Source organism: Barbus barbus (genome assembly GCF_936440315.1).
Source record: "Barbus barbus genome assembly, chromosome: 32".
NCBI classification, from domain to species: Eukaryota; Metazoa; Chordata; class Actinopteri; order Cypriniformes; family Cyprinidae; genus Barbus; species Barbus barbus.
Window position 1 is genome coordinate 10,936,485 of NC_136760.1, and position 21,217 is coordinate 10,957,701.

The 21,217-nt window shown below is 42.6% G+C and overlaps 1 protein-coding gene across 2 annotated transcripts in view; it reads right to left on the reverse strand.

Moving 5' to 3' along the window:
• Positions 1-21,217, reverse strand: part of LOC306852451 (voltage-gated delayed rectifier potassium channel KCNH4-like) — a 57,206-nt gene that overhangs the window by 3,555 nt on the left and 32,434 nt on the right. The window contains exons 9-16 of one of the 2 annotated variants that reach the window (XM_079389302.1): positions 18,103-18,302; positions 8,009-8,258; positions 7,346-7,560; positions 6,410-6,819; positions 5,440-5,546; positions 5,286-5,362; positions 4,796-5,057; positions 3,643-4,678 (exon numbers count right to left, since the gene is read on the reverse strand). In XM_079389302.1, the coding sequence (XP_079245428.1) occupies positions 3,975-4,678; positions 4,796-5,057; positions 5,286-5,362; positions 5,440-5,546; positions 6,410-6,819; positions 7,346-7,560; positions 8,009-8,258; positions 18,103-18,302 (2,225 nt within the window). In that variant the 3' untranslated portion in view covers positions 3,643-3,974. The remainder of the gene's footprint in view (positions 1-3,642; positions 4,679-4,795; positions 5,058-5,285; positions 5,363-5,439; positions 5,547-6,409; positions 6,820-7,345; positions 7,561-8,008; positions 8,259-18,102; positions 18,303-21,217) is intronic. The other variant, XM_079389303.1, reaches the window with a different exon arrangement.

Genomic DNA, 21,217 nt, shown 5'->3' on the forward strand with positions numbered 1-21,217 from the left:
AGGGAAGAGTGGAGGACGTGAGAGATGGCATCGTCCGTAGATCTGTTTGGGCGATAGGCAAACTGAAGAGGGTCCAAAGTATCAGGGATGGAGGAGCAGATGTGGCTCTTTACAAGTCTCTCAAAAACCTTCATGACTATAGATGTGAAGGCAACAGGGCGATAGTCATTCAGGCAAGAGGGTTTATTGTTCTTTGGCACAGGGATAATGATGGATTTTTTAAATGCGGTGGGAACCACGGCGGTAGTAAGGGACTCATTAAAGATGGAAGTGAACAAACCAGCGAGTTGATCGGCGCAGGACCTCAGAACACGGCCGGTTATCCCATCGCCTGCTGCTTCCTGACGCGCTGGGCGGCAGAGACGCGCCGCCGCCGTTGCCATCGAAGCGGCCGAAGAAGTTGTTTAACTCGTCGGCCAGCAACGGATCTGCTCTCACCTCCGCGGAGGATTTGTTTCCAAAGGCACAGATGTCCTCCGTCCCTGCCACATCCGTCGAGAGTCATTGAGCTGGAAATGAGACTCAATTCTCTCTGTATCTGTGTTTAGCGGCTCTTACTGCGCGTCGGAGAGCACAGCACGATGCTTTGTACTCGCTCATATTCCCGGTCAGAAGAGCCTCATTGTAAGCGGCAGTGCGTGTGTTAACCGCAGCACGGATTGATCTGTCCACCCAAGGTTTCTGGTTGGAGAATGTCCTTATCGGTATTGTTTCTGTAGCTTGCTCGGTTAGCGTGTTTACAAAGCTCAATGCTACATCCGTGAACTCGCTGACGTCAGAAGAACTCGCCCGGAACATGTCCCAGTCGACATCATCAAGAGCTGCCTGCAGCATAGCCTCTGAGTGGGAGGACCAGCGCGTCACTACTCTCTGCACCGGAGGTTCCTGAACGAGCCTTTGCTTGTATTCCGGTGTTAGAAAAATGGCGGCATGGTCCGATTTGCCAAAAGTTGGTAGTGAGCGGGCTTTGTAGGCATCCTTGAACTGAGTGTAGCAATGATCCAGTGTGTTTGGTCCTCTAGTTGGACAGGTTACATGTTGATGAAAGTTCGGCATGACCTGCATGGTTGGCTTTGTTAAAGTCCCCCGCGATGATGAAGGCAGCGTCAGGATGTTTGTTGATGTAGCCGCTGAGCACATCGTGAAGTTTAGACAAAGCCAAGCCGGTGTCCGCCTGTGGTGGAATGTACACCGCAGTAACTATGATCGATGAAAACTCCCGGGGCAGATAAAATGGGCGGCAAGTAATGGAAAGATGTTCCAGATGAGGCGAGCAGGAACGCGACAGAATGGAGATATTTCTGGGATCACACCATTTCTTGTTAATCATGATACACACTCCTCCACCCCTGGATTTACCGGCCTCTGCTGTTCTGTCCGTCCGAAAAACAGATAAGTTCTCACTGGGCGTTACAGCAGTGTCCGGGATCAAGGACGAAAGCCACGTTTCTGACAAACAAAGGATGTTGCAGTCCCTTATGTCCCGTTGGAAACTAATCCTGGCTCTAAGATCGTCCATCTTATTCTCCAAGGATTGGACATTTGCGAGTAGAATGCTCGGGAGAGGATGACAGTGAGCCCTTTTCCTGAGTCTGTCTCGAATTCCAGCGCGTTTCCCGCTGTGTTTCTTGATCCGGCGCCTCGGGGGGGTTATTGTTCGTCTCCGCGTTCCGAAGAATCTCCAGAGGCCATGAAGGATTCCTGGATAAAGTGTCCTGAAACAGGTTGGTGTAGCGGTTTCCAATGTCCAAAAGCGTTTCTATGTTGTAGGTGATCAGTGCCGATGTAAAATGTGTAAAAAGAGAAAGTAAAAGTAAGTAAAAAAGTAAGTTAAAGCAAAATCTCAGAGGAGCGTCCGAACACAGCGGCGCCATTTTGTACCTATTCATTTGTAAACAACACAATACCAATATTTTTAACTTGGGAAGTTCAGAAATAAATATTTAGTGGAATAACTACGATTTTTAGTCACCACTTTCATGCATCTTGGCATGCTCTCCACCAGCCTGTCGCATTTCATTTGGTTGACTTTATGCCACTTCTGGCACAAAAATTCAAGCAGCTCGATTTGTTGATGGCTTGTGACCATCTTCCTCTTCATCACATTCCAGAGGTTTTCAGTGGGGTTCAGTTTAAGTCTGGCTGTGTGGAATGAAGCATTGGCCTGCTGGAAAAACCAGAGCAGAAGGATGCAAGTTTTCTTCCAGGACAATCTTGTACATGGCTTGATTCATGCATCCTTCACAAGGACAAATGTTCCTGATTCTAGCCTTGCTGAAGCACCCCCCATATCATCACGATCCTCCACCAAATTTCACAGTGGGTGGCTTGTATTCCTATCCAGGTCTCCTTCTAAGCATTAGACAATCAGGTGATGGGCAAAGCTGAAAACTGTACTTGTCAGAGAAGGTCCAATCTTTATGGTCTTTTGCAAACCACCCAGGCTCTTCTTTGCTTCTCATTGATGAAGGGCTTTTTCTAGGTTTGAATGACTTCAGCCCTGCCCTAGGAGCCTGTTTCAAACCGTTTCGCCATGCACTTCATCCCAGATGCCGGTTTCCATTCTTTTTGTAGGTCACTTGATGTCATCCTACAGTTGTTTAGTGACATTCGAATGAGTTGGTGGTCATCCTGGTCAGTGGAGAGTCATTTTCACCCTCTGCCAGTCTGTAGCTTTGTTGTCCCCAATGTCAGCAGATTGACCTTGTTCTTATGAACCACTGTCTTTGAAATTTTAAGGATGGAAGCAACCTGACGCTCACTGTATCTCGTAAAGCCAGAATTGAACCCTTCTTTTCCTCACTCAAAACTCTTTCAACTCTTTTGGCATGGTCAATAGTTAGATTCCAATTACTTTTGAGGTACTACTAGCACTGTTTTTGCCATCCAGCTGGTCCTATTGCAAAAGAACAGTGATGACCACGGTAGTGGTTTTTATACTTTTCCTCATTAAATTAAATAAGATTTGGTTGAGGTGATCACCTAATCAGTACTTCATTAAGAATGAGGTGTGCCTGTGCTGGAATGGAATGCCTGCCATACATGTGGGGTTGCTGATTTAAGAAAAAAATTGAGTGGTCTCTTAATTTTTGCAGAGTTTTATATATGTATATATATATAAATATATATATATATATATATATACACACACACACACACACACACACACACATGCATAAAAGCCTGAATTAAATCTGTTCGTCATATTGTGTCTCTTCAGAAGACTTGGATTTAACCACTCCATTCATATGGACTAGTCATAAGTTCAGTGTCTTTCTGAACTTTTTTTAAGCTTGAAAATTGTGATTGCTTGAACTTTTAATGAATTGACAAAGGTGATGAGAGAATATTACAAATATCTTCAACTTTGTTATACAGATGAATAAAAGTCTTATGGGTTCAGAAAAACAAGAGGGTGAGTAAATTATTAAACAATTTCCATTTTTGAGTGAATCATCCCTTTAACAAAAATAAGGAAAGCAGTTGGTTGTGCACAGCAATTATGGTGTATGCGGCCAGAAAAGTACAGTAAACATATACAAAGTGATAATAGCTTTCCTGATAAAAATGGGAACTATTTAGTGTTGTGTGTATCTGTGTTTGTGTATGTGTGATAGATATTCTAGTTTTAAAAAAACTTACTTGGTAAGAACATCCAGGCCCCGGCCTCTAACATTTTGTAATTTTTGTTTAAGATTCGCAGGTTTTAGAAGTTGGTGTGGCGCCAGTTCTTCTGCACCATTACTGCCATTTTCTGTGGTGGAACATGAAAAGGTCCAGATCAAGCACTGGCTCTGCCACCAAAAAAGACACCCTATTGATGGAAAATGGATTCAGTGATGGTCCAGATGATTAACTGCTGAGCAGCTTTTTCTCTTCAGGAACTAATGAAATTCATAATGAAAGAAAAATGGTGTTAAACTTCAAACGAAAATTTTGGTTGCAGATGTCTTGATTATAGTCTTTCCTCATTGTCAGTCCTTCAGATCCAGGCACCATGTGTTCTCTGAGCTCTTGGATTGGCTACAAAGTCCTACACTGGACCCGCTAGACCTGCTCTCTGATGTCTCACTATCTTGGCCCAGCCTTTGATTACCCAGTAGGCACTCCCGACTGGTGTGCTCTACTTCTGGTGACTCCTCAAGAGAAGAGTGAACTATGCCCAATTCCTTTGGAGAGGGTGGAGAATCCTCTTGTAGGAAAGTGGAGGGTGCCACATTCTGATTTAGGGCCACCTCTGGAGTCCTGTGCTCTTCATCCACGGTTAGAGTGGAATAGGGAAACGTTGGTTCTGTGGAAAGGTGTAGGTGTGAATAAGAGCTTGGCGTGACCTTGCAAGGAAAAGACAAACTGTCCAATTTTTGAGGAAACAATGTATGCAAAACAGGGTGTGACTGGCTGATACTGGCATGGGCTCCATCTCCAGCACAAATGCCTAGTGATAAGCCCTCTGCTCGGGGGCTCTCTCCAGGTGTTGGCCCCTGGGTTCCTGTGCTGATGCTAAGGAGAGTGGAGCCAGAAGAGAAGTGATGGTGGCTGATATTGGAGGGAACTGAGGTGTGGCTGGAACTCCAGTCATGGGAACAGGGCTCATTTGCTGTGACAGGAGAGTGTTGATTAGGCTCATGCTGGTGAAAGTGTCCCTGTTTCTCAGTGTGCTGAGCGAAACCAGATCCACCTGCACAAACCAGAGAAACCAGAGAAACAAATGATGAAGTCTCTGCCAACTTGAATACAGAAATACAGATGGTTTCATCAATGAAAAACAAAAGCTACAAGGAGTTTGTGGCCATACCACCAGGTCTGCCGTGACTCCAAGATGTGGACCCCAGGAGACCCTCAGGGACAATATGGTCTTTGTGCTGCATGTGGATGCTGGAACCCACGATGTAGGCCGGAGACATACTGACAGAAGAACTGGACATCATGTGGACTCCATAGGGACAGGAGGACAAAGGTGCTGTGTAATGACGAACAGCTTTTTGTGCTTGCAGGAGGTGCATTATGTGATGCAGATCCTTAGATAGAATTGACACTTCCTGTTTCAGGTTGCCCATCTGGAATGAGTTGTATTGCAAGTTGTATTGAGCTGATATTTCATTTAAGTATATATAAACATGAGAACCATAAAATACAAATAAACTATCAGCAGCAAATTTAATTTGTGTTCTTCATTTTTTCACTTGAATGTACCTCAAATCATTACGATTGCTGAGCTTGTACAGTAAGTAGGAACATTTTAGAGGAATTAATGTCTGTGTTTAGGAATGAGATTGTCACTGTACCTTCTTGTTAATTTGGGCAATGGTCTCTCTCACTTCTTTTGTCTCCTGAAGGAGTGATGCATTCACCTGACCAGACCCTGCATTAAAACAAAGATGCAATGACCCAACTGATCTATACAGTAAGTGACTTATACTAAGAATAAAATATCATTACCGTTCAGTGTCTCACTACCCAGTGATGTCACGGTACTAGTTTTGGCAGTGGTGTCCTCCACATTAAAACGAAACACATGTCCGTTGTCCTCAATTCCATCTACAACTCTATAAAAATCCATAAAGTCAGATACAGAGTCTTTTACTCACAAATATTAATCACACAAAAAAACTCTAATCCTCTTTTAAAGTACTCAACATTAATTCATATTGTCTCATACATTATACAGGGGTAGGCATCTCTGATCTTAACAGTAAGTAGGTCTAAAGGCTGTGACACACCAAGCTGGTGGTCAATTGTCATCAATCAGCTCAGATATTGCGGTGTGTTCCACACCGTCTGCACTAGTTGGATCCTGTCAGAGGCTTTTTGGACAATTGAACAAGTTGAATTCAATCCCTCTGATTGACTGTTCAGCTTAACAAACCAGTACATGAGAAGAAAAGCGAAAATGATGAAAGCGAGCAAAGTCAACAGGGCACACAGTGAAAGCCTGAGCTGACATAAATATTTTCAAATGACATGGCCATATGAAATAAAGAAAATGAAGCCCAACTGATTAACATGATTCATATTTAAAATAGTAAGCAAGTGCTGCTCTGTTTATGGTTTGTATATCCGCAGTCCTAGTTTTGAGTGACAAATATGGACTACTGCCATCAGCTGGTATAAACCGATATTTTCTCTCACTCAGGTGAAGAATGTGCATTATTTGCATTTGGTCCAGATGCAGACCATGCGAGTCAACAATACCATTAGCTTTCATAGACGCTTGTTTTTTGATGTCAAATTGGTGTGTCATGGCCTTGATACCACCCTTCACAGTAGCAAATCATGGTTTTGTTAATCTGTGGTATAAATGTCACTTTAACACAGGAAAGAGAAATGTGTTAAATCAAACTATTTAATGTGGTCTTTAAGGTGATGTATTAATAATATATTTCTTTAGTTTCTTAAGAATGTCTGTTACCTTGGACTAAGATCTGGTGGTCCAAAGCAGTTGAGAGTGGGTATGAGCAGTTTGGCAGGTTTGCGTCCTGTACCCCCAGAATCTGCCTGTGTCCTATGGGTGGATTTGGGTGTAGATGTGGGTGGGAGTGTTTGTTTCTGTACTTTGGTCTGATGTTTGGGGGAGGGGTTTGGAGTCCAACCCCTGACAGGAGAACGGCAATGTCGCAGGGTGTTAAATTGCAGTAACTCCTCCCCTAAAAGATTCCCTAATGATGTACGTCGTACTGGGCTGCCTAGATTGGGCAGAAGAAGGTTTCGGCATGTATTGGAAACAGGCGGGACGTGGAAGTACTTGTCTGGTTCATCAGCCTTTTCTTCATTGGATGAACGCTTATTCTCAATTGATGCACCGGAGTCTGGGTAGTTCTGCTGCAATGAAAAAGAAATGACACCAGGGGATGGGTCAGTATATAGCACAGTATATAGCAGAGACAGACCACTCTTTCATTACAATGAATGAGAAAAATTGGAAAGCCCAAGAACGCAGCTGTAGTAAAGTAACTACCACATTTCAAATGAAAGAGTCAGGTCAGTTATGTTTGTACCTCTGTTTAAGTTCTCTGGTTATCACTGTTTTAAAGAAAAGAGCTTGTGGTTAGGTTGCAGACAGCTCTTCCTACATTTCACCTAAAATTTCTAATTTACCTTATCTAAATATTTTTAATCTGTAATTCAAGGTGAGTGTGGCGGTAGCTCGAGGCCTTAGCAGAGTCTCAGGCCCATGCCACTCATACAAGCACAGCAAGCCAAATTTCTTTATCTTTATTTCTATACAGGATTGAATAGTAAAGTGAACTAGCTAATTTTGATGTGACAGCTTTGATAGTGATAATGAATTGTTTAGTTTACCATGTAAGTAAGTATGTGTGTTGAGATCGATTGATTGTAGCCTTACCTCAGTCTCACTGCCCTCTCTCAGATTGTATGTGAGGTTTCGGTGGATGTCAGTAGTGAAGATGCTGGCATACTCGGGATATAGTTCAAGAACATCACTTAAACCTTTCATGCTGATGTACTGCAGGTCACAATATGTCAGTGCCTTCACATCTGCATTCGTCTTAATCACATGATTCTGGTCTGGCAAGTCTGAGCCAATCAGATCTCCTTTTCCTGTAATGACATCAACACTAAATAAAATCAATTACTCTATTACAATTCATTTTCATATCAATGTAATATTTAATTCTGTTTACCAGTGTATAATACTGTAGTTGTACTGTAGACCACATAGATCAGTAATCTCACTACTAAAAGTATATATTTAAGACAACTGTACAGTTTAAACAACACACATTTTTAGAAATAAAAAATAATTAATATAAACTTCATATTTGTGATTTTAAAGTGTCTGGCACAATTGCTCCTAAATGTGTTATTGTAAACGTGGTTTTAGTTTAACTAGAGAAAAGTCAAAAGTAGTTGCTGTGGTAATTGATAGCTATATACCTGAAACATTCCATCAACATATAGTACATCAACATGTAGCATTCAGAAAATCAGTATATAGTGTCCAAAAACTAGTCAAAAGCTAGAAAAGCAACAAAGAAATGTTACAAACCCAGAATAGCCAAGACCATGTTGTCCTTTAGAACCTCTAGTGACCCAGAACAGACAAAGTATTTGGCCTGCAACGCGTCCCCCTGTCTGATGAGATATTCCCCCGGTGTACAGAAAGTGGTTTTGATATGGAGGGAGAGAGAGCGCAGGCAACCCCTACTAGCACCATCAAACACAGGCAGCTGCAGGATGTCTTTGTTTAAGTGCATGGCTATATCGGCACGCAACTCATCAGGAAAGTCATGTAAAAGCTGCAGAAAAAAACAAAAACAAAAATCCTTCTTTACTAGTTTTTAAAAACTTTTTTTTTGGCTTTTGAAAGTATATTAGACGTTAAACAATGATTTGAAATATTTGAAGGTCCAGACAATTAGACAATTAAAAAACGGATAACACTTTTTCTCACTATTAACTAGTGTCTTATTAGCATGCATATTACTAACACATTGGCTGTTTATTAGTACTTCTAAAGCACATATTAATGCATTATTCTGCATGACCATATTGTACACCCCTTAATCCTATCCAATACCTAAACTTAACAATTATCTTACTAACTATGAATAAGCAGTAATTATGAGTTTATTGAGGCAAACGTCGCAGTTAATAGTTAACAGTGAGAATTGGTGACCAAAAAAAGTTGTTCTTGTAGAGCATAAGGATCTTAAAGGATGTTCTTGTAGAGCATTCCTAGGCAATTGCTGGGTGTTCTTTTATGGTTACAATGACATTGCTTTGTGATTGCTAGTGTCAGGGGTCCGGGCCCTGTGTTTCTCCCTCTCACTTCCAGAGGTCACCATCGGCCATCCTCCCAGACTCCTTTACCTTAACTCCACACACCTGTGCACCTACTCACACACACACACACACACACACACACACACAGCTGATGCCCATCCTGATGGCTATTTATACTCCTTCCCCACGTCTGTCTGGGCTGAATTATTAGTTGTTAATAGGTGGACTGATGCAAGCAAGTTGGCGTAATTGTGTCATATCCCTGTTTCTTTAATAAATACCTGCATTTGGTCCCCGACCCCTGTTTACACGGTGTGTCCCTTACCGCGCCGTGACAGCTAGAGTTTTGCAAAGTCATTATTGTTGACAGGCATGCTGAGTCCCTCTTCTATAGTTCCTAATCTCCTCTGTGGCTCACTTATTAATTGCCAGTCCTTGATGCAGCTAGATATGAGCACTGGTCCAGAAAGAGAGATTGGATTTTGTGAGGTTTGACCCCCCTTTCCTCCTCCTGCCACAGTTATGTTTTTCAACAGCGGTATTAGATGAATGCTCTTATGCATAATGTGTCGAATCTTTTCAAATCAAGTGTCCTCAGCCAAGTTCTGCTGAGAAAAAGTAGGACTCGGAGCTCTTTTAGGAGCCATACAACACAACAGATTTGGTATGCATAGCACACAAGCAGTTGTATGCTCTTGTAGCAGCAAGGTGTTCCTAGATCATCATCTTGGCCTGACTCTGTCTGTGATTATGTGTAAATAGCATGAATTGATTGCATGAGTGTCACTGTGGAAGTCTTTTCAGGGTATTTCAGCACATCTCAATGACAGTCAATGAAAATTTTGCCGCCAAAGCCCGTCACAACCCTGTGGGCTTCCTGCTCCATGTTGAGTTAGCTCTCTGCCAAAATCCCTTTACCTGGCATTCCAACTCTGCAGAGGAGGCCAAAACCGGTGAAAAAAAGCACTTGGTGTGACATGAACAGACTCCTTTTAACAAAGGGTTCTTCCTCTTCACTGGTGAGCATCACTCAGCCTTATCTCATGAACGAGTCTCTGTGCCCATTATCCTGTCACATGAATGTGTTGCAGTTTCTCAAAGGTCTGGCTAGATAGTGAAACCCATTCTGGACTCAAGACAATTGAATTTGCACTCTCCACAGTGACCATTCAAGATGGTCTCCCACAAACAAATCACATCAAACCAAACAATCATGTCCTGAGGACTGGTTTGTGTCTTTGAACCTAAAGGATACTTTTCCTGGGAGAATAACTGCTGAAGAGGAGCCTTGATATCCTCAGCCTGAGCTGTGGAGCCTACATTTTGTCACTCAGCGGAGCTTCCCAGGATCACGTGGGTTATCATGGTGATGGTTGGTAAGGTGATGGTTTATCTACTAGATGGCTCTATGCTCTGAAATACAGTGATTACATTTCAACAGTGGATGGGCGCTTCACCCCATCAATTCCCAAACTGTTGCTGCCATATCAGCACACCATGCTGTTATAGCTGGCTATTCTGTGTGCTGGCATAATCTAATGGCAGCAGCTATTTGCACTCAGTGATAGATGCTATTTACACAGTGTAAATTGCAATTAAATGCTATTTACTCTAAGTGCAAATAGTATATTTTTTAGCGATAGATGCTATTTACACTAAGTGCAAATAGCAATGGATGCTATTTACACTAAGTGCAAATAGCGATGGATGCTATTTACACTAAGTGCAAATAGCATATTTTTTTGCGATATATACTATTTACGCTAAGTGTAAATAGCCATGGATGCTATTTACACGAAGTGCAAATAGAAATGCATTCTATTTACACCAAGTGAAAATAGCAGTATTTTTTAAAGATATTCTATTTACACTAAGTGCAAATAGCTATAGATTCTATTTACACTGTTAAAATAGCAAGATGTTCTGCTATTTATACTACTTATTGCAAATAGTGGAAATTATCTGCATCTCAGTATTCTCGTACATTATAAAACAGTACGCAATAATAACGTATTGAGTGCAAATTATAGTTTTAATTCAAATTATTAAATGCATGCCACCTAATTGGGACAATAAAGCCCTCCCTACACCTACCCTAAACCTACCCGATACTCTTATTTTCAACTTTTTGATTATTTCCTTCATTTTTATTTAAAATAAATGCCTTTCTGATGCAATATGAGATTTGATAAGGGAGAAAAAAAGTTTGGTAAAAGGTGGGCTCGACAACTCTGGTCGATCGTGTTAAAAAGCATGAGTCTTACCACCTGTGCCACTGAAACTTTTGTGTGTGGCTTCCTGCGCCAGGAGTATTATGGCTTCTCAGTGCTGCAGGTTTTGTCACTCAGCAATGGATTCTCGTGATGGGCATAGGGAATGTCCTTCATGCTTGGGGGTTGCTCATTTGAAGGATGATGTGGATAATCCCTGTACTGCAGCTTGTGATCTACCTAGAGATGAACAAATTTTTCGCGCTAATAGGGCATGCAGCCCTGCACCTGAGCGTGATAGGGCGAGGGAACGTTCATCGGACAGGCATGGTCATAAGCGCCCACGCAAGCACTCATGTGACCTGATGACATGATGGCATGACTCCACACACAAATCAAGGCGTGAGTTTGTGGCTGAGGCAACTAAATGTCCAACGCCAGCTCCGACAACAGAAGGTGGTAACACTGATACTCAGATCCTAGCAGCTATTCAGAGTTTATCACGGAGAATGGATCAGTTTGAAGCTAATCGGTCCTCCTACTCATCTCTACCTCCCGGTAAGGAAGACGTTCCAACGGATGGTCAACAGTCTCGTCCTGGGGAAGGCGCAAAGGGTACTGATGTGTTATCACTTTTGGCTCCCCACTCTCTCTTTGATGATACACAACAGTCAGGAGAAGGGAGCCAATGTGAGGGAATTCATTCAGACTCTGCAGAACTTGATGATGAATCAATAATGAAAGAGGAGTTTCCTTCAAATACCCTTATTACTAAGGTATTTAGTGCAGCCAAGCTCATTGGCCTGCAGTCTACATTGTCTGCTCCTGCTCCTGTTGGGGGTGTATGGGAAGGCATATCTCAGAATAGTTCTGCACCTTGTATTCCGGTGGCAGACGACTACACGTCTATGTTGAGAACAGCTTGGAAGAAACCGTCTCAAAAGCCTCAATTTAATTTAATTTAGACATGCCGCCAGTAGAACGAATGATAACCCTCTAATAACCCTCGCTGTCCCAGGAAGGAGTGTGCCAAAACTGACCGTCTGGCTTCACAGTCCTTTAATGCTGCTGCACGTGCAGCCCGCACAGGCAATGCTTTGGCTATCCTGTTAGCAGCTTTGCGAAAAACAATAAGTGCGGATGACCAAGATTCTAGGAACCTTGTTGATTCAGCTTTGGCTGCCCACATTCAACTGACATGTGATGTGGGGGAGGTAATGTCTTCGGCTATTTTATGTCGTAGACAAATATGGCTGGCACAAACCACTTTGCCTGACATCATAAGAGATGAGCTAATGAATTTGCCAGTGATGCCTGGTCAGGTCTTTCATTCAGACTCTCAAGAAGTGCTGGATAGGGCAGAGCGTTCTATCACAATGAGGGAAACTGTTCAGCGAGCCTGTCATAAACCTCCCACAGCCTCCAGGCAGAAGTATAGAGAATCCCAGGGGATGCAACAACCTGCTTGGTCTAGGCGTAAGGATAGTAATCCAGCTGTTGGTCAAGCTTTCGTGCCCAAGGGCAGAATCCTGCCACATATTCTCAGAGGAAATCTCAGTCCTGGGGGGGGGGGACTGAGAATTTCCAACAGGGAAATTCACGAAGGTATGCAGGCAGAGAAGGACTGTTCTTCCCAACTTCTGCGGGCCAGTTGGGAAAAAATAGTCTCAGACCCATGGGTTTTATCCACCATAGCTCACGGGTACAGACTGCAATTTCGACGGCGCCCTCCACCCTTTTCAAAAATCAGAATGACTGTTGTCAGGGACCCACTACTGAAGTCCATACTGGTAGAAGAGATAGAAAATCTCTTACAAAAAGGAGCAATTTCAAAGGTGCCCTTCGACGCACAGCAGGCTGGCTTTTATTCAACTTATTTCATAGTGCCAAAAAAAGACGGCGGGCATCATCCTGTTCTAGACCTCAGGGGACTCAACCAATACCTGAAAGTTCTTCCATTCAAAATTATCCATACAAGGATTGTAATGCAGTCCATAAGTGCAGGAGAAAGGTTCACATCTCTGGATCTAAAAGATGCCTATTTTCATGTTCCAAGTTGCAGCTGCCCTAGCTCCCCTTCAGTTACACGGGATCAAGATCCTGCCATATCTGGACGATTGGCTAATTTGTGCTCCTTCCCGAGAGCAGGTCTTTCGGGAACACAGAAGAAGTTCTAGCCCATATTCAGTTCCTGGGGTTCACTGTGAATTGAAATAAGAGCAATCTTCAGCCCAAACAGCAGGTGGATTTCCTGGGTCTACAGTTCAATTACTTGACAATGGAGGTATGTCTTACTCCTCGGAGAATAGACAGCCTGGATAAAGCAGTAAATCACTTCCAGACAGGGAAGATTATGACAGCCCACAGGGTCCAGAAGCTATTAGGCATGATAGCAGTGGCATCGATAGTAATTCCCTTAGGTCTGTTGAGGGCACGCCCTATACAACGGTGGTTCAACTCTTTTCGTCTTCATCTGAGAGAGGACCGGAGGAAGAGGCTATGTGTTTCACAGGCCTGCATGAGAGCCTTACTTCCCTGGAGAAACAGGAGTATCCTTCGCAGGGGAGCCCCATTGGGCAATATGCCCCACAGGAGATCAGTGATCACAACTGATGCATCACTGACAGGTTGGGAAGCCGTTTGGGAGGGCAGGTCAGTGAACGGCAAGTGGGAACCCCCTTGGTCATCAGAGCACATAATTGTGTTAGAACTGAGGGCTGTTCATCTTGCTCTGGAAGCCCTATTACCAATTATATGTTACAAACATGTACTGATAAAACGGACAGTACCTCTGTAGTTTACCACATAAATCACCAAGGAGGGATGAGATCGCTAAAATGCCTTCAGGTGGCAACCGATCTATTAACGTGGGCATGTCCACGGCTGTCCTCGCTAAGAGCAACCCACATTCCGGGTACAGCGAACAGAGCAGCTGACATTCTGTCCAGGATGGGGCCTCTCCCAGGGGAGTGGCGGCTACACACAGAGGTGATAGCCCAAATTTGGGCCCGATATGGGACAGCCCAGGTAGATCTTTTTGCATCCGCGGAAACAGCCCATTGCCCGAGATGGTACTCTCTCAAAGTACAGGATGGCAGTTTGGTCCTGGATGCTCTGTCGCAAGAATGGCCGACAGACTTATTGTATGAATTTTCCCCCTTTCCCCTAATAACTCAAGTTCTTTGGAGGATCAGGGAAGGTTGCTACATGATTTTGCTAGTTGCTCCACGTTGGCCAGGAAGACCATGGTTTTCAGAGATGATTCAGCTGATTCGGGGTCACCCGTGGCAGCTACCATCACGGGCAGATCTCCTGTCACAAATGGGTGGCCAAATTTGGCATCAGAACCCAATGGCTCTGCACTTGTGGGTATGGCCCCTACAGAGCCCGTCTCTCAGCAGCTAGATGATGCTGTGCGGGAGACCCTAAACAATGCTAGAGCCCCATCTACTTGTGCTAACTATGCCATTAAATGGAGAATCTTTTCAAAATGGTTCAAATCTTTTGGCACAAATGTTGATCCAATAACCTGTTCTGTGCCTCTTGTTCTTCGTTTTTTGCAATTTCCACTAGTCAAGGCAAAGCGACTAGCACGATCAAGGTCTATGCTTCATCTATCTTTGCATTTCATGAGTTGATGAAATGAGTTGATGGCCAGCCAGTAGGCTGACATCCCTTGGTATGCCAGTTTTTGAAAGGGGTTCGTCGTCTCTGTCCAAATCGCACTCTGCGGGCACCAAGTTGGGACTTACCTCTCGTATTGGACTCTCTCACTAAGCCCCCATATGAACCATCGGCTAACACAGATCTTAAAGCTTTGTCTCTCAAGAGAGCTTTGCTTTTGGGGTAGGAGAATTATGTGCTCTATCTGTTAGTGACGACTGTCTACGTTGGAAACCAGAGGGCACAGGTGTGTCACTTTGGCCAAACCCTGCCTTTTTACCAAAAGTAATTAATCCCCAGTTTAAGAATCAAATACTGGAGATCACTGTTTCAACCTCCTTCACAGACAGAACAGGAAAGCTTGCTTACCCTATGTCCAGTAAGGGCATTACGTACTTATGTGAATGTTACTCAGTCTTTGAGAAAATTTCATTCTCAGCATTTTGTTTGTCATGGAAAGACCAGGCTAGGGTTGCCACTTTCGAAGCAACATTTGTTGGTTGGTTGATGTTATCTCCCATGCTTACAACCAGAGGTGTAGCTACTTCATGGGCTGCACTAAAGGGAGTTCAAGTAGAGAATATTTGTGCTGCAGCATCATGGTCTACGAGTTGATGTGACTAGTGCAACACCAGTGAGCACTGCTGTTTTAATGTCTGTTGCCCAGCGAGGAGCGAATGGTATGGAATCTGTAGTTCCTCGCGAACCTGTTGAAACGAGTCATCCTATTTAGACCTTTAGTGACGGTCAGAGTGAGGTCGAAACAGACCGTAAGTTATGACTATAACTATGGATCTGTGAGACCGAAGGATGACCGTCACTAATCCTTGTCGCTCGGAACTATGGGGCGTTAGAGAACGAGCCGGAAGTAAAACCCACTTTTATACGTGCGGGAGTTCCGCCTCCAGGGTCATGGGCATGACTTTGTTTACATAAGGTCTCGAGAGAAGGCGGAATGAAGGTTATCATTCTATTTAGACCATTAGTGACAGTCATTCTTTCGGTCTCACAGATCCAGAGTTATAGTCATAACTTACGATTTGTCATGTTCACAGCTTTAAGAATATTTATATCTTCAAATAGTGGTACCATTGTTTGCCAGTAATGTGATGTGATGGTATGCTTTTTACCATGTTAGTTTATGTGACTCAGAAATAAAACTGGTCTGACATACAGTACATGGAGCAGCTTTAAGCATCTTTACATGTGTCACACCCCTTTGAACTGTTTTGTTGTGTTTTCTCCCTCTGTGACCTACATTCCCGTCTGATTATGTAATTTGGTTCAGGTGTGTCTTGTAATTATCCTGTCTTGTAATTATCCTCATTTGCTTTCATACTTAAATCCAGTCAATTACGTTAACCAGTGTTAATGTGTACGCTGTGTTGTGCGTGTGATTCCTTCCTGCCTTCTGTGGATTTACCCCTCTTGTTGATTTATTAAAGGCTGATTGAATTCTTCTTCTTCTTCATGCACCTTTTGTACACCTCAACCCCTTGACAACATGGCATTTGTAATGCCAAAATTGTCTGATCATAATTCTAGAAACTCTCACATAATGCAAACATGTTTGAATTTGTGACTGATGGAGGGCCTAGACTTTCATTCACATCAATGGGATTCTGAGTTTGGGGACAAAAGCACCACACAATTAATTAGACCTTTAAAAAAATTTTTATTTTTATTTGAGGCACCCCCTGAGATTTTACTTAATATTTCAATTTAACCACACATTTGTATGCTTATAGTTCTCAGTTGTTGATTAATGGTCACACAGGACATGCAGGTAAATAAATAAAATATTTCATCTTTTTAGTCAGTTTTGCTACCTGGTCTCATGGCATAAACGTACCTGGGCGCACTTTTTAGCGAGATGCAAAATACATACCAATAAATACATATCACTGCAGTTTCCAAAAGAAATGAACACTAGAGGAAACTCTGACGCATTTTATTCCTTCTGAACGTTAGCATCACACATATCTATGGGTTTTCGTAGATGGTAAGTTTGTTCGGTAGCTCACGGCGTACGGAGACGTACTTGAGAGGTGAGGAGCTCCGGTTCGAATTCTATGCAACTACGGCAGTAAGGTATGTAAAAACGGCCTCGCTAAAAAGTGCAACCAGGTACGTTTATGTCATGAGACCAGGTTGAAATTTTATATTTGGTTTTATTTTATTTTTTTAATTTGACATTTTAAATTATTTTTTTATTATTATATTTTCATCAACTCTCAAACCCCCTGCAGTGCTTTTACGAACCCCAGTTTGGGATATAATGTAATGTTAATATGCTTCATGTTACTGACAACAAATAATTTTTTTTACTAATCTTTTTTATTTCTCTTTGTATTTTTATCAATATGGTACTAAACGATTAGTGCAAGGTAGTAATTGATTACATGTAATTTGGATTACGCAATCAGATTCCAAAAATTAAGTATTTGTAATTAGAGTATATTACATTATAAAATGCTCAAAATCAGTTCTTTCTTTATGGATTATTCATAATTTACTTGTTCTCCCTAATTAATATTTTTTCCTCTTTTAAATGTTCCTTTCTAAAAATGCTACTCTGTGTCATACCACTCAGCTTTGATTATATTCACAAAGACAAACAGAAACAAAATAAATAAATATTTAAAGGAATATATTTTCTTTCCCTTCGCTTTTTTTTATATCAATATGGTACGATTAATGGTAAGTGTAAAACAGGTTTGATTAAAAAAGTAATCTAAAAAGTAGTCAGAATACATTATCTAAAATGAATAACCTAGATTATTAACTACAGTTTTCATTATGTAATCTCTAATCATCAACGGACTACAATTTGTAAATAATCTACCCAGCTCTGTAAACAATTATATTATATAAGTGAGTTAGGTCAAAACTAATCTAAAAGTAATAAAAAAATTACTTAGATTATATTATCCAAAATGTAAAATCTAATAGAGAACATGACATTTAGGCACTTCTTTAGGTAATTTGGAATTGTTAATTGGTAATAAGGTGTGAATAGTTCTCACTTTAGATTAGGTCAAGGAAAAGGGGGAAATGTTATTAATTAAGTGCTTTAAACCAACCTTTATTGAAGATTAATTGCATTCATATGTTGTGAGAACTTATGGTTGCATTCATATGTTCATATTGCATTCATATGTTGTGAGATTTATGGTTAATAAGTTGTTAACAAAACATTATCTAACTTTTACATATGAGCTAATTAAAACAACAATAATTCTGTTAATTACAGTGGCAATGAATGAAGAACTCACTATTTGTATAGAGTCTATTAATTTATTAACTACAGTTTATAAACTATGAATTAACTACAAACCAATAGTTTGCAAATGATTTGTAAGTACATTAGTGCATACTTATTTTTATAAAGTGTTACCGATATCCCAGCACAGACTGAAATTATTTTGCATAAAATGTAAATGAATAAGAAAAAACAAAAACAAAATGCCAAGCACTTTCTCACCTCATTGACATCAATGCCATTATTCACAGACCAGGTGGTCTGGAAATATTCCAGCATGCGTTGTTTCAGCTGCTGTGGCAGCCGGTGAACACGAATGAAGTCCTTCAGATCTTTCATGCGTGTATGATATAGTGAGCGACGTGAGTACATGCGCTGGATGATGGCTGTTACATTCCCAAACACCACAGCATGCATGAGAGCTGTGTAAGAGAAACAACCAATCTGATTCACAATCTAACGAATAGCAATAAAGGCAATAAACAGTCTAATATTAAATATGAACTGTTGAACATGTAAATATGTACAGGACTATGAAAAAAGTCTGTGAACCTGTTTGTGGCTGTTATTAAAAATTCTGAGGTTCTGACTCATGGGCGAGTGATTTGTTCATATGGTGAGAATTATTTGTTGTTAATTCCTTTTCAGGTGGTTTTTCAGAGCATTTATTTTAGAGTCTTTGTTTTAAGGTCAGTTTTGGCTTTCTCTAGTAGCTGTTGTGTAGACTGTAGATGTCTTCGCATGTCTTTCTGGGAAGCTTTTAGTTCTTGTCGGTCACGTTCAGCAACCGCAAGGGCTTCTTGGAGCTGTTCAACTTTTTCCTTTGTTTCCTGCTTCACTCCCTCTGGTACCTTGAGTTTATCCTGGGTTTTCACTTTGAGCTTGTCTGTGCAGCGTGAGATGTGCAATAGCGCTCTCAGGAACTCAGTGGTCTGATGCCTGAAATCATCCTGGACTTTCACTGCCAACTTGTCTATGCGGCTTTGGGCACATGTCAGCTCCTTCTGACGATGGGTGCTGTGCTCGTCGCTTAGTGTCAGCTGGGTTGTGAAGGCGTAGCTTAGGGAACTGATGGCCTTGTTTAGCACCCCGTGGTGGTGATTCTGGCTTGAGTCGTGTGTCAGGAGTCTCTTCCGAATCGTGACTATTACTCAGAATTTTAAAAGTTCAGTGGTCTTGTGGGTGAGACTATCTGTAATGCCTCTTAGCCAGGTGTTCACATCTCCTCCTTGGGCAGTGGGGTTTGCAGTCTGTGACATGACACAGTGAGGACTGACACAAATCTGTATGGTGTTATAGGCCCATATGTGGTGAAACAGCTAAGTGTCATTTCAGTGATTGCAAACCCAAAGTGGAGTGTGTTGTAGTGGGGCTTTGTGGTTCAGGTTTGCTGTTCGGAATTGACAGCAACCTGACATGCTCTGACATATTCTGTATGCCACTTGTTTTAGTGTCTCATAAGTGTCTCTGGTACTGTGGTGTCCAGCACATAGTGTGTTGTGGGCAAACATTAACCTGACCCACCTTTGTCACTGTGGCACCACAAGCTTTGGCGCAGTGTGGTCATCGGGGACATATTATAGAATGTTGCTCAGCACACGCAGCATGTGTTTGATGTCATGCAGCAGTTGGAGGGCTGGAGCAGCAGCCAGTTGAGCCGATGTGATAGGGTGGTTGGAGGGGTCAGGGAGGTGGCAAAGAATAAGCGTCATTGATCAGTCAGAGGTTCGCATGTAGGCAATGCCATCCATGGATAGTCATTAGGTTAGTGCAGGACTGCGAGGTGGGTACCATGGAAGAAAAAGTTGGTCTCCTGTTGGTTACGGCTGCCATGTCATGGGTGGGTAGGTGGGTCTTGGTTGAGACCATAGCTCACCATGCAATGTACTTTTGATGCTGTTGCACGCCTTGGACAGGTGTTGGTGCTTGACTGGCTTCTTGTTCATTGTGGCAAACTCATCTTTTTCCTAGCCAAGGAGGTGGCATGTGAAGCTGAGCTTGGCATAACATGAGTCTGTGTAACTGAGGAGTTTTCTGATGCAGTTTTGTGAGCCGATGCAATTTAAAGGGTGATCAGGATGGCTGTCACTTGTACTGTGATGACTAGGAGTCCAGCTTGAAGTGTTGCTGTGGGAGAGGTTTGATGTTAACCCACAAACACCCACTCTGGGCACACCATGCCTCAAAATTGCATCCTTAAAAGGCCATTGACCATGTGGCTTTGGGTGCGTTGGTCCCCTGTACTTTGTGCTTTGGCTGTTGAGGGACATTACAGGTTGGCGGCACGTCTCTGTGATCACTTTCCATGTTTCATTGTAACTGGAAAATCGCTGGATGGTTCGTGAAGTGCAGAGCAGGGCTCTTTTGTCATCTGAGTAGTTAGTGCTACGGTGGGAGCAGTGTTCTACTGAAGTGGGCAACCCCCATTTAGTTCTGGCCATGTTGTTGGTGTAGACCAGGACTAAGGCAGTAGTTGGTGAATCCAGCTGTCAGATGAAACTCCTTGGGATGAGAGTAAATCAGGTAATGTGTAATGTAATGTGGTCTTGAGTGAGTACACAGTTGACATTATCTCTGAATCATTGCCTCTTGTGAACAGCAGCTTTGGCACTGGCAGTTGTCGGCAGGTGCAGGATGTCTCTTAGAAAAAGAGGGTGTGGCTCAGAGTGGGGCCAGGTTCCCTCCCTTCCCTTGAAGGTGTGTGGTTGAGGGTGTGTCACACTGTCGCTGTCTGTTCCCCTTTTGTGTATGCTGGTACTGCAGTCTCATATTTTTACCAGAGTAAATGTCTGGTATGGTCTGGCCGGAAGTTCTTGCACTTTACAGGGCTTCCCCAGGGGGTTGCCAGGTCTGCAAGAACCAAGAAGTAGCAGGTTGAGCAATGGTTATTTTACAACAAGTACGCAGGTGTCTTTGGCAGTCACCATGGTTGACAACAGGACCTCATAGGAAACTTGTGCACTTGCTTGCAAAGGAATGTCTGGTGTGTGCTCAGTGAGTGCTTTGAAGCTTGTGGCTTTAGACTATGTCCTCATGGCTGGCTGTGAGATTTTCCCGTGACCTCGGTGACCTGACAGTCTGTCTGGGTGACCTGTCCCGCTGGAGTGGCAGGGGTTCTCGCACTTCAGCCTGGGGTTTCAGCTGTCTCAATTTCAGCAAAGGGTCAATGTGACCCAGCAGCTCTTTATCACTGAGAAGGTGGTATGCATGTATGACTGCATGTTCAGTGCACACCTTTGAGCCTTAAGAGTTCAGTTCTGTTTCTGAGCTTCAGCTTGGGGTCTGCCAAAGAGTTGGAAGTGACATAAAAGTTGGATTTACTCCAGTGTCACCAGAG